Source organism: Bombina bombina, chromosome 1 (genome assembly GCF_027579735.1).
Source record: "Bombina bombina isolate aBomBom1 chromosome 1, aBomBom1.pri, whole genome shotgun sequence".
Taxonomy (NCBI): Eukaryota; Metazoa; Chordata; class Amphibia; order Anura; family Bombinatoridae; genus Bombina; species Bombina bombina.
Window position 1 is genome coordinate 1,058,800,133 of NC_069499.1, and position 21,127 is coordinate 1,058,821,259.

The following is a 21,127-nucleotide window of genomic DNA, read 5'->3' on the forward strand; positions in this document are numbered from 1 at the left end:
CATTTGGGCTAAAATGTTTTTGACAGAATTATCCATTACAGCCGTTAATTGTTGCATAGTAAGGAGTATTGGCGCGCTAGATGTACTAGGGGCCCCCTGAGTGGGCAAGACTCGTGTAGACGAAGGAGGGAATGATGCAGTACCATGCTTACTCCCCTCACTTGAGGAATCATCTTGGGCATCATTGTCATTATCACATAAATCACATTTATTTAAATGAATAGGAATTCTGGCTTCCCCACATTCAGAACACAGTCTATCTGGTAGTTCAGACATGTTAAACAGGCATAAACTTGATAACAAAGTACAAAAAACGTTTTGAAATAAAACCGTTACTGTCACTTTCAATTTTAAACTGAACACACTTTATTACTGCAATTGCGAAAAAACATGAAAGAATTTCACCACAGTGTCTTAAAGCCTTAAAAGTATTGCACACCAAATTTGGAAGCTTTAACCCTTAAAATAACGGAACCGGAGCCGTTTTAAACTTTAACCCCTTTACAGTCCCTGGTATCTGCTTTGCCGAGACCCAACCAAGCCCAAAGGGGAATACGATACCAAATGACGCCTTCAGAAAGTCTTTTCTAAGTATCAGAGCTCCTCACACATGCGACTGCATGCCATGCCTCTCAAAAACAAGTGCGCCACACCGGCGCGAAAATGAGGCTCTGCTTATGCTTTGGGAAAGCCCCTAAGGAATAAGGTGTCTAATACAGTGCCTGCCGATATTCTTATATCAAAATACCCAGATAAAATGATTCCTCAAGGCTAAATATGTGTTAGTAATGAATCGATTTAGCCCAGAAAAGTCTACAGTCTTAATAAGCCCTTGTGAAGCCCTTATTTACGATCGTAATAAACATGGCTTACCGGATCCCATAGGGAAAATGACAGCTTCCAGCATTACATCGTCTTGTTAGAATGTGTCATACCTCAAGCAGCAAGAGACTGCATACTGTTCCCCCAACTGAAGTTAATTGCTCTCAACAGTCCTGTGTGGAACAGCCATGGATTTTAGTTACGGTTGCTAAAATCATTTTCCTCATACAAACAGAAATCTTCATCTCTTTTCTGTTTCTGAGTAAATAGTACATACCAGCACTATTTCAAAATAACAAACTCTTGATTGAATAATAAAAACTACAGTTAAACACTAAAAAACTCTAAGCCATCTCCGTGGAGATGTTGCCTGTACAACGGCAAAGAGAATGACTGGGGTAGGCGGAGCCTAGGAGGGATCATGTGACCAGCTTTGCTGGGCTCTTTGCCATTTCCTGTTGGGGAGGAGAATATCCCACAAGTAAGGATGACGCCGTGGACCGGACACACCTATGTTGGAGAAATTAAGCATTTTCAGCCCCCGCGAGCCTAACAGCCCACAGGGAAAAAGTCAAATTTTAAGGTAAGAAAAATGTTAAAATGCATTATCCCAAATATGAAACTGACTGTCTGAAAATAAGGAAAGTTGAACATTCTGAGTCAAGGCAAATAAATGTTTGAATACATATATTTAGAACTTTATAAACAAAGTGCCCAACCATAGCTAGGAGTGTCACAGAAAATAAGACTTACTTACCCCAGGACACTCATCTACATATAGTAGATAGCCAAACCAGTACTGAAACGAGAATCAGCAGAGGTAATGGTATATATAAGAGTATATCGTCGATCTGAAAAGGGAGGTAAGAGATGAATCTCTACGACCGATAACAGAGAACCTATGAAATAGACCCCTTAGAAGGAGATCACAGCATTCAAATAGGCAATACTCTCCTCACATCCCTCTGACATTCACTGCACGCTGAGAGGAAAACCGGGCTCCAACTTGCTGCGGAGCGCATATCAACGTAGAATCTAGCACAAACTTACTTCACCACCTCCATCGGAGGCAAAGTTTGTAAAACTGAATTGTGGGTGTGGTGAGGGGTGTATTTATAGGCATTTTGAGGTTTGGGAAACTTTGCCCCTCCTGGTAGGAATGTATATCCCATACGTCACTAGCTCATGGACTCTTGCTAATTACATGAAAGAAAAAGCATATTTACATATGCTGTGTTTAGGATCCCCCCTTAGCCCCCAACCTCCCTGATCCTCCCAAAACAGCTCTCTAAGCCTCCCCCCTCTGCCTTATTGGGGGCCATCTTGGGTACTGGCAGCTGTCTGCCAGTACCCAGTTTGCACACAAACAAATGTTTATTTTTTTTTATTTTTTTTGCAGGGCACCCCACGGACCAACCCCCACCACCTAAATGACTCCTAAGGTTTTTTTTTTACATTCTAAGTCCCACTTTTATTTTGTTTTGGGACACATTTTTCTGTAGTGTAGCGGTTCCCACCCGCTCCCTCCCCGTGCACGCGCCCGCCCCCTCGTGCACGTGCGCGCGCCCGCCCCCGGACTCCCCCGCCCACGATCCCGCCCCCCGCCACATTACCAGGGCCATCGATGGCCGCCACCCACCTCCCACACCGGCTCCCACCCACCAACGATACCGGCCATCGATGTCCGGTGCAGAGAGGGCCACAGAGTGGCTCTCTCTGCATCGGATGGCCGTAGAAGGTTATTGCAGGATGCCTCCATATCGAGGCATCACTGCAATAACCGTAAAGCAGCTGGAAGCGAGCAGGATCGCTTCCAGCTGCTTTCCACACCGAGGACGTGCAGGGTACGTCCTCAGGCACTAACTGCCTTTTTTCTGAGGACGTACCCTGCACGTCCTCAGTCATTAAGGGGTTAAATTTCAAACAGAACACACTTTATTACTGAATATGCGAAAAAGTATGAAGGAATTGTTCAAAATTCACCAAAATTTCACCACAGTGTCATAAAGCCTTAAAAGTATTGCACACCAAATTTCAGAGCTTTAACCCATAAATTAACGGAACCGGAGCCGTTTTTACATTTAACCCCTATACAGTCCCAGCTATCTGCTTTGCTGAGACCCAACCAAGCCCAGAGGGGAATACGATACCAAATGACGCCTTCTATAAGCTTTTTTCAGTGATTCTTAGCTCCTCACACATGCGTCTGCATGCCTTGCTCTCCAAAAACAACTGCGCATTAGTGGCGCGAAAATGAGGCTCTGTCTATAACTAGAAAAGGCCCCCATCTGAAAAAGGTGTCCAACACAGTGCCTGCCGTTTTTCTAAACAATCCCCAAGATTATAATAACTATTAAGAGTTAGAATCTGCAAAATATGCTTAGTAAAGTAATCGTTTTAGCCCAGAAAAATGTCTACCAGTTTTTTAAGCCCTTATGAAGCCCTTTATTCTTTTACTTAACTAAGAAAATGGCTTACCGGTCCCCATAAGGGGAAATGACAGCCTTCCAGCATTACATAGTCTTGTTAGAAATATGGCCAGTCATACCTTAAGCAGAAAAGTCTGCCAACTGTTTCCCCCAACTGAAGTTACTTCATCTCAACAGTCCTGTGTGGAAACAGCAATCGATTTTAGTAACGTCTGCTAAAATCATCTTCCTCTTAGAAAAGAGATGAAGATTTCTGTTTGTGTTTCAGAGTAAATAGTACATACCAGCACTATTTTAAAATAACAAACACTTGATTGAAGAATAAAAACTACATTTAAACACCAAAAAACTCTTAACCATCTCCGTGGAGATGTTGCCTGTGCAACGGCAAAGAGAATGACTAGGGTAGGCGGAGCCTAGGAGGGATCATGTGTCCAGCTTTGCTGGGACTCTTTGCCATTTCCTGTTGGGGAAGAGAATATCCCACAAGTAAGGATGATGCCGTGCACCGGACACACCTATGTTGGAGAAAGTATAATCATGCTGCACAATAAAAGATTAATGGACACTACTTACTTGGTTCCGGAAAAACATGACATATTTTATTCCATCTGCTTTAAGAACCGGATATTCGTTAACTGTAGAGGGGAAAATTATTGATGTTTTCATGAAAATCTTATAAATTTGATAATCCCTATTCAAGCAAACTAATGTATTTAAAATCTAACATATAGATTACTGAATACATTTTATGTTGAATACATTACTAAAACTTATTTTCATAGAAAGTTTAACAAACTGCATTACATTGGAATACATTTTTTAATATTGAAAGCAGCTGCACTGGAATTATTTTTTGCTTTAAGTTAAAGCTCAATATTTTTTTAAATTTGTTTAAAAGGGACATAAAAATCAAAAAGGTTTCTTTCACGATTTAGAAAAAAAACATACAATTTTAAACAACTTTCTAATTTACTACTATTAACAAATTGTCTTCATTCTCTTAACGTTTGTTGAAAAGCAGGGATTTAAGCTCAGGAGTGTGCATGTGGCAGAATATATGGCAGCACTATCTCCTGCCATGCAGTGTCGCAGACATCTACCAAGGTATCTCTTCAACAAATACCATGGGAACAAAAATGTAATTGAAGTAAATTGGAAACTCTTTAAAATTGCATTCACAAAAGAAATTTTGGGTTTCATATTCCTTTAAATATCTTCTGTATCTAGATGGGGCAATAAGATAATTAAAAATGGTTAATAAGTGGGATACCTCTACTATCAAATTTTGAAAGCTGCATGTTTAGAAAAAGAAAGCAAACTGGCAAAATTAGCCTAATAATTCTTCATGATATATTTTACCATACACAGAATGGTATAAAGATTGACATAGATGAACCAGTTTGATTTCTGTATTAAAGGACCACTCAGTAGAATTATAAAATTAACCAGTGTAAAATAAAAGAATACAACATCTACTCTGAATTTCAAATGAGCAGTAGATTTGTTTTCTGACAAATGTATTTTTTCTCCCATTTTTTGGCCCCCTGTATCATGTGAAAGACATCAGCCAATCACAGACGTATACCCTATGAGCTTGTGCACATGCTCAGTAGGATCTTATTACCCAGAAAGTGCGAATATTAAAAGAATGTTCAAAATTTGATAATGGAAGTAAATTGGAAGATGTGAAAAACGCGATGCTCATTCTGAATCATGAAAGTTTATTTTGACTTAAGTGTACCTTTAAGAAAAACGTGTTTTGGAGAAAGTCGATATTAAACATTTTTAATACCTTAACCTCATCACATTAAAGGGACACTGAACCCAAATTTTTTCTTTTGTAATTCAGAAAGAGCATGCAATTTTAAGCAACTTTCTAATTTACTACTATTATCAATTTTTCTTCATTCTCTTGCTATCATTATTTGAAAAAGGCATCTAAGCTTTTTTTTGGTTTCAGTACTCTGGACAGCACTTTTTTATTGGTGGATGAATTTATCAACTAATCAGCAAGGACAACCCAGGTTGTTCACCAAAAATGGGCCGGCATCTAAACTTACATTCTTGCATTTTAAATAAAGAAAATTTGATAATAGGAGTAAATTAGAAAGTTGCTTAAAATTTCATGCTCAATCTGAATCACAAAAGAAAATTTTTGGGTACAGTGTCCCTTTAACAGTTTACATACAAAGATATATATATATATATATTTAATCCAAACTGTGTACGACTGAAAAAAAGTTTGGATTCTGGAATATAGTTTGGATTTCTGAATATGTGTATATTAGCATCTGTAAAATGGGACAGATGGGACAAAGTGTAAACCGCAAGATCTTTTGTCATTTCAGCAGTATTTGCATGCCATAATGCAGCCTATACAAGCAACCTAACACCACAACATACCATCAGAAAGATAGTACAGTACTGTAATCTAAAGGTAATAGTGGCTGTTTTAAATAAATAGAGACCATTTACATTTTGAACAAAAAATCCAATCCAAAAGATGCCGGTAGAGAATACTGTGACTTTTTTCTTTTTTAAATATTAATGAAAAAGTCTGGATTTCTGAATAATCCTGGATTTTAGAATTTTGTATATTTATTTCCATGCATATTTTCAAGTATACACTCACCATTTGCAGACTTTAGATCTGGAAGAATGTGATTTACAAAAAATTCTGTTAAATTAACCAGTTCATTAGCTTGAGTAATCCCGTGCTGTTAAAAGCAAAGAAAAACAAATTTTTATAATGCAATAATAACAAAAAAATAAATATGTATAAATTACTTAAAACCCACAATTAATTATGTGTAGATTATGAAGCTTTAGCTACATTATGTGATCCTTTTAAACATTGTTATTTGTTCTTAAAAATCTCTTCTCTTAAAGTGAAAGTAAATCCTAGCGTTTAACAAACGCTAGGATTGACTATTGAAACAAATAAAGGGGACTTTCATTCATGAAGAATAAGATACTTCATGTAGAAAGCTCCTTTGTTTCAATCGATCGCCGTTTTTAGCTGCTACAGCAGCCCACGGCTCAATTTTTTTTTTTTTTTTTTTTTTTTTGCTAAGAGGTGATGTTTTGACCTCTTAGCCAATAGCCGTGCGGTAAATCCAGCTTGGCACCCATGGGAACCAGATTTACCGCACAGCTATTGACTAAGAGGTGAAAACTTCACCTCTTAGAGAAAAAAAAAATTTAAGCCGTGGGCTGCTGTAGCAGCTAAAAATGGCGATCGATTGAAACAAATAAAGGAGCTTTCTACATAAAGCATCTTATACTTCATGAATGAATGAATGAATGAAAAGTCCCCTTTGTTTCAATAGTCAATCCTAGCATTTGTAAAACGCTAGGATTTACTTTCACTTTAACCTAAAGTTTAATTGTATATGGATCACAATATGATTCAGAACTTTTGGCCTACCTTTTGAGTTTGAGCCTTTGATGCTAAAGATGTTACAAGGTAAATGGCTGCATCTTTGTGCTTCCAATTTACAGAGGGGTTCTTCGAATATTCCTGAAGCATAGAACTGACATAACCAGAGAAGATGTTCGTTACAGGTCCCTCAAAAAATTTGCACAAACCACGTACAAGGTCACAAGCTGCTCGGCGTCTGGTGTCAATATCTGTTAATAAAAATAACCAGTTACAGGAAAACTTTCCAATAGTAAATTGGAAAATATTAAGTTAAAATAAACTAGTTCTTATACCCATTCTAACATCACAGCCTGAGAGCCGACTCCTGTAATCAACAAACTTTAAAAACACTATACATTGCTTTCCAAATATTTACAAAGTATTCAAATTTGATTAAATCTCTTCTTAAAAGGTTAAGTCAAGTCCAAAATAAAACTTTCAGGATTCAAATAGGGCATGTAATTTTAAAGGGACAGTCTAGTCCAAAATAAACTTTCATGATTCAGATAGAGCATGTAATATTAAACAATTTTCCAATTTACTTTTATCACCAATTTTGCTTTGTTCTCTTGGTATTCTTAGTTGAAAGCTTAACCTAGGAGGTTCATATGCTAATTTCTTAGACCTTGAAGGCCGTCTCTTAAGAATGCATTTTAACAGGTTTTTCACCACTAGAGGGTGTTAGTTCATGAATTTCATATAGATAACACTGTGCTAATGCACGTGAAGTTACCTGGGAGCTATCACTGATTGGCTAAACTACAAGTCTGTCAAAAGAACTGAAAAAAGGGGCAGTTTGCAGAGGCTCAGATACAAGATAATCACAGAGGTAAAAAAATATATAAATATAACTATGTTGGTTATGCAAAAGTGGGGAATGGGTAAAAAAGGGATTATCTATCTTTTAAAACAATAACAATTCTGGTGTAGACTGTCCCTTTAAACAACTTTCCATTTTACATTTATCACCAATTTTGCTTTGTTTTCTTGGTTCTTAGATAAAAGCTTAACCCAGGAGGATGATATGCTAATTTCTTAGAAAAATTGCTTCCATTTGGTATTTATGCATACTATATACAACGCATTAATAGTTTCATACATGACCAAGTAAAACCAATTGTCACTTATTTTACAAAATAAAAATTGTGATTTACACTGACTGTTCTTCACTAACAAAGTAATGCAAATTGCCACACAAAATTAACCACCACAAAACCATACAGAGAATAACGATTGGGGATTTAATATTGATGAATGTTTTATGGCCAGTAATTTATTACTGTAATTTAAAGAACTTTTACACTAAACAATGTAATAAGTAATAAATCACCAGATCCTTCCAAGTCTCTTCTTATATATTCCTCAGAATTGTCTTCAAAGGCTTCTTCATCAGCAGCTAAAAAAAAAAAAAAAAAAACCTCAGTCAAAAGTCTTGAATTATTGCCTGTTTGCCAACAAACATCTTGCACTGTTCCCCAAGAGACTTAGCCTGGCCTGTAAATAACACAGCAGGCCAGCACACAGATTACGTAGGTGGAGCAAGACAGCTCAGCGCACCAAACTTGTTGCACTTATAATGAAGTGCGCGCAAAAAGTTGAAGTGCTGGCAGCGGGGAGAGGCAGATTTTTGAACTTGGACATACCTAAATGTTGAAACACTTTAAAGTGATGCAGCATAGCTGTAAAAAGTTGACTAGAAAATATCACCTTGACATATCTATGTAAAAAAAAAAAAAAAAATTTCACCTCAAAATGTCCTAAGTATTCACACCCAGTTGTAAAGGACTTTAAGCAGCAAATCAGTATGCCTGTCCAGGTACTTGCAAGGGAGCGTGCCTCATGCACCCTTATGTTATTTCCCTATTCAGTTTAAGGAAGTTTACTATGAAATCTTATGAGATCACAATAAAACAGTTCATGACCTCAGCACAGCTGATGCCAATTGGCTGCTTTTCATTTCTTCTAAAAAATAATTTTTACCCGCAGCTGGACAGTAACTGAAAGATAACTAATAGAACACTCTGTTGAGCTGAGGAAATTGAGGAAAAATATCTTCCCTTTTTACATAGAGATGTTAAGATGATATTTTCCTGTCAGCTTTTTACAGTGATTTTGCATATAAGCATTATGTCCCTTTAAGGTAAGTTCCTGGGCAGAGGATGTATCTTTTTTCACTTTCTAGGTGGTAAGTCCACAAAACCCATACTCGTGGGAATTCCCTTCCTGACCACCAGGAGGAGGCAAAGACCCCCACAGCAATGCTTATGTATCCCTCCTCCTCCCTCTCTCTCCCAGTAGATCTTTGCCTGGTCAAGGAGAAGAAAAGGATAGGCGTGTTAAAGGTATAGTAAACCCAATTGTTATCTTTCATGATTCAGATAGAGCAAGCCATTTTAAGCAACTTTCTTATTTACTCCTATTTTTTCTTCGTTCTCTTGGTATCTTTATTTGAAAAAGTAGGAACATGAGCTAAGGAGCCGGCCCATTTTTTATTTCAGCACCCTGGCTAGCGCTTGTGATTGGCAGCTACATTTAGCAAACCAATAAGCAAGTGCATGAGCCGGCTCAAGCTTACATTCCTGCTTTTCAAATAAAGATACCAAGAGAACAAAGAAAAAATGGATAAACTGAGTAAATTTTAATGTTGCTTAAAAATGCATGCTCTATTTGAATCAGGAAAAAAAACTAGGGTTTACTATCCCTTTAAGGATTATTAGAATTATTGATATTTATTTTTCAATGGATAGTACCTGGAAGAGCAATACATAGAGTACTGGCTGTGCAATGTAAATACCTTCTGAGTAGTTGTAGTCACAACCTGCCACGGGTGTCGCAGGGAAGTTCCTTAGCCTCCACACGTTTTGCCATGCAGATGTACTCTTTCAACAGATCCACTACTGTTAGTTACAGAACTGGATGGGCAATCTGCTGAACCTGCATACTGTCTCAGGGAAAGATCAGTAGTATGGGCCAGCATTCTGCTTAGTACTTGAATTGCCTTTAAGTCCTTAAAGGGATATGAAACCCGCATTTTTTCATGATTCGGATAGAGCATGCAACTTTCTAAATTTACTCCTATTATAAATTTTTCCATTATTAGATTGGTCAGTATGAGAAAAAAAACCGAGTCACATAAATGAGGTAAAAGATACTTTCACAGTAAGCACACAGCTTTTGTAGAAAACAGAATTTATGCTTACCTGATATTTTTCTTTCTCCTACGGTGTGTCCGGTCCACGGCTTCATCCTTACTTGTGGTAATATTCTCTTCCCTAACAGGAAATGGCAAAGAGGCACACAGCAAAAGCTGTCCATATAGCCCCTCCTCTGGCTCCGCCCCCCAGTCATTCGACCGACGGTTAGGAGAAACCATAGGGTGCCGTGGTGACTGTAGTGTATAGAGATAAAAATTTTAAACCTGACAAAAAGCCAGGGCGGGCCATGGACCGGACACACCGTAGGAGAAAGAAATTTATCAGGTAAGCATAAATTCTGTTTTCTCCTACATTGGTGTGTCCGGTCCACGGCTTCATCCTTACTTGTGGGAACCAATACCAAAGCTTTAGGACACGGATGAAGGGAGGGAACAAGTCAGGTAACCTAAACGGAAGGCACCACGGCTTGCAAAACCTTTCTCCCAAAAACAGCCTCCGAAGAAGCATAAGTATCGAATTTGTAAAATTTGGTAAAAGTGTGCAGGGAAGATCAAGTCGCTGCCTTACAGATCTGATCAACAGAAGCCTCGTTCTTGAAGGCCCATGTGGAAGCCACAGCCCTAGTAGAGTGAGCTGTAATTCGTTCAGGAGGCTGCCGTCCGGCAGTCTCATAAGCCAATCGGATGATGCTTTTCAGCCAAAAAGAAAGAGGTCGCAGTAGCTTTCTGCCCTCTCCTCTTACCAGAATAAACAACAAACAAGGATGATGTCTGTCTGAAATCCTTTGTTGCCTCTAAATAGAATTTTAAAGCACGGACCACATCTAGGTTGTGTAACAAACGTTCCTTCTTTGAAACTGGATTCGGACACAGAGGGAACAACTATTTCCTGGTTAATATTCCTGTTGCAAACCACCTTTGGAAGAAGAAATAGCAACCAAAAACAGAACTTTCCAAGATAGTAACTTAATATCTATGGAATGTAAGGGTTCAAACGGAACCCCTTGAAGAACTGAAAGAACTAAGTTTAGACTCCATGGAGGAGTCATAGGTCTGTAGACAGGCTTGATTCTGACTAACGCCTGTACATCTGGCACGGCTGCCAGTCGTTTGTGCAACAAAACAGACAGAGCAGATATCTGTCCTTTTAAGGAACTAGCTGACAAACCTTTATCCAAACCCTCTTGGAGAAAGGAAAGTATCCTAGGAATTTTAATTTTATTCCAAGAGAATCCCTTGGATTCGCACCAACGGATATATTTTAGCCATATCTTATGGTAAATTTTCCTAGTCACCGGTTTTCTGGCTTGAACCAAGGTATCTATAACCGAGTCTGAAAACAAACGCTTAGATAGAATCAAGCGTTCAATTTCCAAGCAGTCAGTTGTAGAGAGACTAGATTTGGATGTTTGAATGGACCTTGTACTAGAAGATCCTGCCTCAAAGGTAGCTTCCATGGTGGAACCGCTGACATTCACCAGGTCTGCATACCAAGTCCTGCGTGGCCATGCAGGAGCTATTAGAATCACTGAGGCCTTCTCCTGTATGATCCTGGCTACAAGCCTGGGAAGGAGAGGGAACGGTGGAAACACATAAGCCAGATTGAACGACCAGGGCGCCACCAATGCATCCACTAGTGTCGCCTTGGGATCCCTGGATCTGGACCCGTAGCGAGGAACCTTGGAGTTCTGACGAGACGCCATCAGATCCATATCTGGAGAACCCCATAGTTGGGTTAACTGGGCAAAGACCTCCGGGTGAAGTTCCCACTCCCCCGGATGGAAAGTCTGACAACTCAGATAATCCGCCTCCCAGTTGTCTACTCCTGGGATGTGAATTGCAGATAGATGGCAGGAGTGATCCTCCGCCCATTTGATTCTCTTGGATACCTCTCTCATCGCCAAGGAACTCTTTTTTTCCCCCCTGATGATTGATGTACGCTACAGTCGTCATGTTGTCCGACTGAAATCTTATAAACCTGGCCTTCGCTAGTTGAGAAATATGGAAAAGGATTTCAGGAGTCGCAGGTGAGGTCAATTCAAAAAAGCATTTATTCAGATAAAACAAGTCACAGGGTGGTAGAAACAGCCCTCCAGTGATACAAGCTTACGCGTTTCGGCTACATGCCGTAATCATAGCTCATACACTCCCTTCTTACTCTGGGCTTTAAAAAGGGGGTAAAAACATATTGGTTGAAAGGCTGTAACCGGTTTAACTCCTTCCTTCCCGGTGTGCCAAACATCAAATACACAACCCAATTGGCTAGTGTAATGATTATAGAAAACTGTCATTCTGTGACTGACTTCAAATATAAATCTAAAACTTAGGTGTTCAGTGAACTAAGTGATGTTACTAATGTTACTGTGTATAGTACTTGTTTAAGGGGGGCACTATTCTGAGCACTTTCTTAATGATCAATTCGAGATTCCTAGATTTTTACTTGTCAGTAATCTAGTTGAAATTTCTAAATTCTTACTTGGTTTTGAATATTAAAGCCTCAAAGGTGCTTAAGAAGCTCACTACAACTAGTTGGCTAACGATCTTATTTTTATTTTTATCTCTTAATGTTAAGTGCCACTGTGAATACCCCCAAAGCCAATCTATTCTACTATTCTGTTATTATAATATAATACTAGGGTTACTTACTAGTTTTTCCTTCTTTCCCTTTTTAAAGTGACCATATTAAATTGTGCTACCATGTGACTAAATTGACTATCCATAATCATGGTTCATTTGAATACACTTGATAACCCTCAAATCTTAAATTGTAAATACAGACTGAATCACAGATTTTGTGGATGATGATTGGAAAATTGCTTAAATAATTGTTTCCAATATTAATGCGTGCTATACTAAATCCAATGATTAATGAGGTCATAGGCCGAATTTAAGCCTGTAGGAGACCTTGTTTTTAATTTAAAGATCCAAAATATCTCCTTTTTAGCAAGCACAGACTCCCTATCTCCCCCTCTTCGCCCCGCATCTATAGTCTCAATAATAGTCCATTTAAAATAAGTATTATCTTTGTTATGGAACAATTTGAAATGTTGGATGAGGGGGGTAGTCAGAAGGCCTGCCTTGATATCAAGTAAATGCTCCCTGATACGAGCTCGTGCCTCCCGTGTGGTCATGCCCACATATTGTAGATTGCATGCCACACAGCCCGCTAAGTAAATTACAAAGATATTTCTGCAATTCATGCATTTATCATGTTTGTACTCGGTACCAGTTACACTGCATCTAAATCCATTGCCTGTCAATAGGTGTTCACATGCTTTGCATGTAGAATTGTGACACCTAAAGACACCCTTGCATCTAAGCCAAGAGCTTGTTTGTTCTCTCTGTTTACTTTTTAATTGTGTAGGGGCCAGTAGGTTGCCCACCGTGACTCCCTTTCTGAAGGAACATTTACAGCCTTGTTCTACCGCACTGGCTAGTGAGTCATCTGCTGCTAGTAATCTGTAGTGTTTTCTTATTATTTGACATATTTTATTATATTGGGTACTATAATCTGTTACGAAATAAATATGGTCACTGTTGAACACATTTGTTTCCGATTTCTCCAATAATTGTTTCCTACTAGAGGAGGATACCTCCTTCTTAATTTTATTGATCTCGGATGTTTTGTACCCTCTTGCCTTCAGGCGATCAGTTAGCTTTTCGGCATGTGATTCATACTGCTTGGAATCACTACAGTTGCGTTTCAGTCGGGTAAACTGACCCTTTGCAACTGACCTAAAAACCTGTTTTGGATGGCTGCTCCTGGCGTGGAGTAGAGTGTTACCTGTTATTGGTTTTCTGAAGACCTCAGTAGCTACTCCAACCTCGGGGATACCTCTCAAAGTGAGGTCCAGAAAATTTATCTGATGCTTATTTAGTTCAAACGTGAACTCAAGCCCAAAGTTGTTATGGTTAAGCCAATTCACAAAAGACTTGGCTTCTTCCCCTGTGCCTCTCCACACCAGGAGCAGATCATCAATATAACGCCGGTAGAATTGAATATTTTTCCTAAAGGGGTTCTCAACCCTCATATATACGGGACAGCTGCCACCATCCCATATAGAGATTGGCGAAAGAGGGCGCAAACTTCGCGCCCATAGCTGTCCCGCACCTCTGGAGATAAAAAACCCCCTTGAAGGAAAAACATAATTTATGTAAGAACTTAACTGATAAATTCATTTCTTTCATATTAGCAAGAGTCCATGAGCTAGTGACGTATGGGATATACATTCCTACCAGGAGGGGCAAAGTTTCCCAAACCTCAAAATGCCTATAAATACACCCCTCACCACACCCACAATTCAGTTTAACGAATAGCCAAGAAGTGGGGTAATAAAAAAGTGCGAAAGCATATAAAATAAGGAATTGGAATAATTGTGCTTTATACAAAATCATAACCACCACAAAAAAAGGGCGGGCCTCATGGACTCTTGCTAATATGAAAGAAATGAATTCATCAGGTAAGTTCTTACATAAATTATGTTTTCTTTCATGTAATTAGCAAGAGTCCATGAGCTAGTGACGTATGGGATAATGATTACCCAAGATGTGGATCTTTCCACACAAGAGTCACTAGAGAGGGAGGGATAAAATAAAGACAGCCAATTCCTGCTGAAAATAATCCACACCCAAAATAAAGTTTAACGAAAAACATAAGCAGAAGATTCAAACTGAAACCGCTGCCTGAAGTACTTTTCTACCAAAAACTGCTTCAGAAGAAGAAAATACATCAAAATGGTAGAATTTAGTAAAAGTATGCAAAGAGGACCAAGTTGCTGCTTTGCAAATCTGATCAACCGAAGCTTCATTCCTAAACGCCCAGGAAGTAGAAACTGACCTAGTAGAATGAGCTGTAATTCTCTGAGGCGGAGTTTTACCCGACTCAACATAGGCAAGATGAATTAAAGATTTCAACCAAGATGCCAAAGAAATGGCAGAAGCTTTCTGGCCTTTTCTAGAACCGGAAAAGATAACAAATAGACTAGAAGTCTTTCGGAAAGATTTAGTAGCTTCAACATAATATTTCAAAGCTCTAACAACATCCAAAGAATGCAACGATTTCTCCTTAGAATTCTTAGGATTAGGACATAATGAAGGAACCACAATTTCTCTACTAATGTTGTTGGAATTCACAACTTTAGGTAAAAATTCAAAAGAAGTTCGCAACACCGCATTATCCTGATGAAAAATCAGAAAAGGAGACTCACAAGAAAGAGCAGATAATTCAGAAACTCTTCTGGCAGAAGAGATGGCCAAAAGGAACAAAACTTTCCAAGAAAGTAATTTAATGTCCAATGAATGCATAGGTTCAAACGGAGGAGCTTGAAGAGCCCCCAGAACCAAATTCAAACTCCAAGGAGGAGAAATTGACTTAATGACAGGTTTTATACGAACCAAGGCTTGTACAAAACAATGAATATCAGGAAGAATAGCAATCTTTCTGTGAAAAAGAACAGAAAGAGCAGAGATTTGTCCTTTCAAGGAACTTGCGGACAAACCTTTATCTAAACCATCCTGAAGAAACTGTAAAATTCTCGGTATTCTAAAAGAATGCCAAGAAAAATGATGAGAAATACACCAAGAAATATAAGTCTTCCAGACTCTATAATATATCTCTCTAGATACAGATTTACGAGCCTGTAACATAGTATTAATCACAGAGTCAGAGAAACCTCTTTGACGAAGAATCAAGCGTTCAATCTCCATACCTTTAAATTTAAGGATTTCAGATCCTGATGGAAAAAAAGGACCTTGTGACAGAAGGTCTGGTCTTAACGGAAGAGTCCACGGTTGGCAAAAGGCCATCCGGACAAGATCCGCATACCAAAACCTGTGAGGCCATGCCGGAGCTACCAGCAGAACAAACGAGCATTCCTTCAGAATCTTGGAGATTACTCTTGGAAGAAGAACTAGAGGCGGAAAGATATAGGCAGGATGATACTTCCAAGGAAGTGATAATGCATCCACTGCTTCCGCCTGAGGATCCCGGGATCTGGACAGATACCTGGGAAGTTTCTTGTTTAGATGGGACGCCATCAAATCTATTTCTGGAAGTTCCCACATTTGAACAATCTGAAGAAATACCTCTGGGTGAAGAGACCATTCGCCCGGATGCAACGTTTGGCGACTGAGATAATCCGCTTCCCAATTGTCTACACCTGGGATATGAACCGCAGAGATTAGACAGGAGCTGGATTCCGCCCAAACCAAAATTCGAGATACTTCTTTCATAGCCAGAGGACTGTGAGTTCCTCCTTGATGATTGATGTATGCCACAGTTGTGACATTGTCTGTCTGAAAACAAATGAACGATTCTCTCTTCAGAAGAGGCCAAAACTGAAGAGCTCTGAAAATTGCACGGAGTTCCAAAATATTGATCGGTAATCTCACCTCCTGAGATTCCCAAACTCCTTGTGCCGTCAGAGATCCCCACACAGCTCCCCAACCTGTGAGACTTGCATCTGTTGAAATTACAGTCCAGGTCGGAAGCACAAAAGAAGCCCCCTGAATTAAACGATGGTGATCTGTCCACCACGTTAGAGAGTGTCGAACAATCGGTTTTAAAGATATTAATTGAGATATCTTTGTGTAATCCTTGCACCATTGATTCAGCATACAAAGCTGAAGAGGTCGCTTGTGAAAACGAGCAAAGGGGATCGCGTCCGATGCAGCAGTCATAAGACCTAGAATTTCCATGCATAAGGCTACCGAAGGGAATGATTGTGACTGAAGGTTTCGAAAAGCTGCAATCAGTTTTAGACGTCTCTTGTCTGTTAAAGACAGAGTCATGGACACTGAATCTATCTGGAAACCCAGAAAGGTTACCCTTGTCTGAGGAATCAATGAACTTTTTGGTAAATTGATCCTCCAACCATGATCTTGAAGAAACAACACAAGTCGATTCGTATGAAATTCTGCTAAATGTAAAGACTGAGCAAGTACCAAGATATCGTCCAAATAAGGAAATACCACAATACCCTGTTCTCTGATTACAGACAGAAGGGCACCGAGAACCTTTGTAAAAATTCTTGGAGCTGTAGCTAGGCCAAACGGCAGAGCCACAAACTGGTAATGCTTGTCCAGAAAAGAGAATCTCAGGAACTGATAATGATCTGGATGAATCGGAATATGCAGATATGCATCCTGTAAATCTATTGTGGACATATAATTCCCTTGCTGAACAAAAGGCAAGATAGTCCTTACAGTTACCATCTTGAACGTTGGTATCCTTACATAACGATTCAATATTTTTAGATCCAGAACTGGTCTGAAGGAATTCTCCTTCTTTGGTACAATGAAGAGATTTGAATAAAACCCCATCCCCTGTTCCTGAACTGGAACTGGCATAATTACTCCAGTCAACTCTAGATCTGAAACACAATTCAGAAATGCTTGAGCTTTTACTGGATTTACTGGGACACGGGAAAGAAAAAATCTCTTTGCAGGAGGTCTCATCTTGAAACCAATTCTGTACCCTTCTGAAACAATGTTCTGAATCCAAAGATTGTGAACAGAATTGATCCAAATTTCTTTGAAAAAACGTAACCTGCCCCCTACCAGCTGAGCTGGAATGAGGGCCGCACCTTCATGTGGACTTAGAAGCAGGCTTTGCCTTTCTGGCTGGCTTGGATTTATTCCAAATTGGAGATGGTTTCCAAACAGAAACTGCTCCTGAGGATGAAGGATCAGACTTTTGTTCTTTGTTGAAACGAAAGGAACGAAAACGATTAGCCCTGTTTTTACCTTTAGATTTTTTATCCTGTGGTAAAAAACATAATTTATGTAAGAACTTACCTGATAAATTCATTTCTTTCATATTAACAAGAGTCCATGAGCTAGTGACGTATGGGATATACATTCCTACCAGGAGGGGCAAAGTTTCCCAAACCTTAAAATGCCTATAAATACACCCCTCACCACACCCACAAATCAGTTTAACGAATAGCCAAGAAGTGGGGTGATAAGAAAAAAAGTGCGAAGCATATAAAATAAGGAATTGGAATAATTGTGCTTTATACAAAAAAATCATAACCACCACAAAAAAGGGTGGGCCTCATGGACTCTTGTTAATATGAAAGAAATGAATTTATCAGGTAAGTTCTTACATAAATTATGTTTTCTTTCATGTAATTAACAAGAGTCCATGAGCTAGTGACGTATGGGATAATGACTACCCAAGATGTGGATCTTTCCACACAAGAGTCACTAGAGAGGGAGGGATAAAATAAAGACAGCCAATTCCTGCTGAAAATAATCCACACCCAAAATAAAGTTTAACAAAAAACATAAGCAGAAGATTCAAACTGAAACCGCTGCCTGAAGAACTTTTCTACCAAAAACTGCTTCAGAAGAAGAAAATACATCAAAATGGTAGAATTTAGTAAAAGTATGCAAAGAGGACCAAGTTGCTGCTTTGCAGATCTGGTCAACCGAAGCTTCATTCCTAAACGCCCAGGAAGTAGATACTGACCTAGTAGAATGAGCTGTAATTCTTTGAGGCGGAATTTTACCCGACTCAACATAGGCAAGATGAATTAAAGATTTCAACCAAGATGCCAAAGAAATGGCAGAAGCTTTCTGGCCTTTCCTAGAACCGGAAAAGATAACAAATAGACTAGAAGTCTTACGGAAAGATTTCGTAGCTTCAACATAATATTTCAAAGCTCTAACAACATCCAAAGAATGCAATGATTTCTCCTTAGAATTCTTAGGATTAAGACATAATGAAGGAACCACAATTTCTCTACTAATGTTGTTGGAATTCACAACTTTAGGTAAAAACTCAAAAGAAGTTCGCAACACCGCCTTATCCTGATGAAAAATCAGAAAAGGAGACTCACACGAAAGAGCAGATAATTCAGAAACTCTTCTAGCAGAAGAGATGGCCAAAAGGAACAAAACTTTCCAAGAAAGTAATTTAATGTCCAATGAATGCATAGGTTCAAACGGAGGAGCTTGAAGAGCTCCCAGAACCAAATTCAAACTCCAAGGAGGAGAAATTGACTTAATGACAGGTTTTATACGAACCAAAGCTTGTACAAAACAATGAATATCAGGAAGAATAGCAATCTTTCTGTGAAAAAGAACAGAAAGAGCGGAGATTTGTCCTTTCAAAGAACTTGCGGACAAACCCTTGTCTAAACCATCCTGAAGAAACTGTAAAATTCTCGGTATTCTAAAAGAATGCCAAGAAAAATGATGAGAAAGACACCAAGAAATATAAGTCTTCCAGACTCTATAATATATCTCTCGAGATACAGATTTACGAGCCTGTAACATAGTATTAATCACGGAGTCAGAGAAACCTCTATGACCAAGAATCAAGCGTTCAATCTCCATACCTTTAAATTTAAGTATTTCAGATCCGGATGGAAAAAAGGACCTTGTGACAGAAGGTCTGGTCTTAACGGAAGAGTCCATGGCTGGCAAGATGCCATCCGGACAAGATCCGCATACCAAAACCTGTGAGGCCATGCCGGAGCTATTAGCAGAACAAACGAGCATTCCCTCAGAATCTTGGAGATTACTCTTGGAAGAAGAACTAGAGGCGGAAAGATATAGGCAGGATGATACTTCCAAGGAAGTGATAATGCATCCACTGCCTCCGCCTGAGGATCCCGGGATCTGGACAGATACCTGGGAAGTTTCTTGTTTAGATGAGAGGCCATCAGATCTATCTCTGGGAGCCCCCACAATTGAACAATCTGAAGAAATACCTCTGGGTGAAGAGACCATTCGCCCGGATGCAACGTTTGGCGACTGAGATAATCCGCTTCCCAATTGTCTACACCTGGGATATGAACCGCAGAGATTAGACAGGAGCTGGATTCCGCCCAAACCAAAATTCGAGATACTTCTTTCATAGCCAGAGGACTGTGAGTCCCTCCTTGATGATTGATGTATGCCACAGTTGTGACATTGTCTGTCTGAAAACAAATGAACGATTCTCTCTTCAGAAGAGGCCAAAACTGAAGAGCTCTGAAAACTGCACGGAGTTCCAAGATATTGATCGGTAATCTCACCTCCTGAGATTCCCAAACTCCTTGTGCCGTCAGAGATCCCCACACAGCTCCCCAACCTGTGAGACTTGCATCTGTTGAAATTACAGTCCAGGTCGGAAGAACAAAAGAAGCCCCCTGAATTAAACGATGGTGATCTGTCCACCACGTTAGAGAGTGCCGAACAATCGGTTTTAAAGATATTAATTGATATATCTTCGTGTAATCCCTGCACCATTGGTTCAGCATACAGAGCTGAAGAGGTCGCATGTGAAAACGAGCAAAGGGGATCGCGTCCGATGCAGCAGTCATAAGACCTAGAATTTCCATGCATAAGGCTACCGAAGGGAATGATTGAGACTGAAGGTTTCGACAGGCTGTAATCAATTTTAGACGTCTCTTGTCTGTTAAAGACAAAGTCATGGACACTGAATCTATCTGGAAACCCAGAAAGGTTACCCTTGTTTGAGGAATCAAAGAACTTTTTGGTAAATTGATCCTCCAACCATGATCTTGAAGAAACAACACAAGACGATTCGTATGAGACTCTGCTAAATGTAAAGACGGAGCAAGTACCAAGATATCGTCCAAATAAGGAAATACCACAATACCCTGTTCTCTGATTACAGACAGAAGGGCACCGAGAATCTTTGTGAAAATTCTTGGAGCTGTAGCAAGGCCAAACGGTAGAGCCACAAATTGGTAATGCTTGTCTAGAAAAGAGAATCTCAGGAACTGATAATGATCTGGATGAATCGGAATATGCAGATATGCATCCTGTAAATCTATTGTGGACATATAATTCCCTTGCTGAACAAAAGGCAATATAGTCCTTACAGTTACCATCTTGAATGTTGGTATCCTTACATAACGATTCAATAATTTTAGATCCAGAACTGGTCTGAAGGAATTCTCCTTCTTTGGTACAATGAAGAGATTTGAATAAAACCCCATCCCCTGTTCCGGAACTGGAACTGGCATAATTACTCCAGCCAACTCTAGATCTGAAACACAATTCAGAAATGCTTGAGCTTTTACTGGATTTACTGGGACATGGGAAAGAAAAAATCTCTTTGCAGGAGGTCTCATCTTGAAACCAATTCTGTACCCTTCTGAAACAATGTTCTGAATCCAAAGATTGTGAACAGAATTGATCCAAATTTCTTTGAAAAAACGTAACCTGCCCCCTACCAGCTGAACTGGAATGAGGGCCGTACCTTCATGTGAACTTAGAAGCAGGCTTTGCCTTTCTAGCAGGCTTGGATTTATTCCAGACTGGAGATGGTTTCCAAACTGAAAC

General features: G+C 39.4%; 1 protein-coding gene across 1 annotated transcript in view; it reads right to left on the minus strand.

The window, feature by feature from the left end:
* CSE1L (chromosome segregation 1 like) overlaps window positions 1-21,127 on the minus strand; it is a 475,025-nt gene that overhangs the window by 254,944 nt on the left and 198,954 nt on the right. Inside the window, exons 12-15 of the mRNA XM_053689969.1 lie at window positions 8,006-8,071; window positions 6,682-6,884; window positions 5,887-5,971; window positions 3,828-3,889 (exon numbers count right to left, since the gene is read on the minus strand). Coding sequence (XP_053545944.1) covers window positions 3,828-3,889; window positions 5,887-5,971; window positions 6,682-6,884; window positions 8,006-8,071 — 416 coding nt within the window. The remainder of the gene's footprint in view (window positions 1-3,827; window positions 3,890-5,886; window positions 5,972-6,681; window positions 6,885-8,005; window positions 8,072-21,127) is intronic.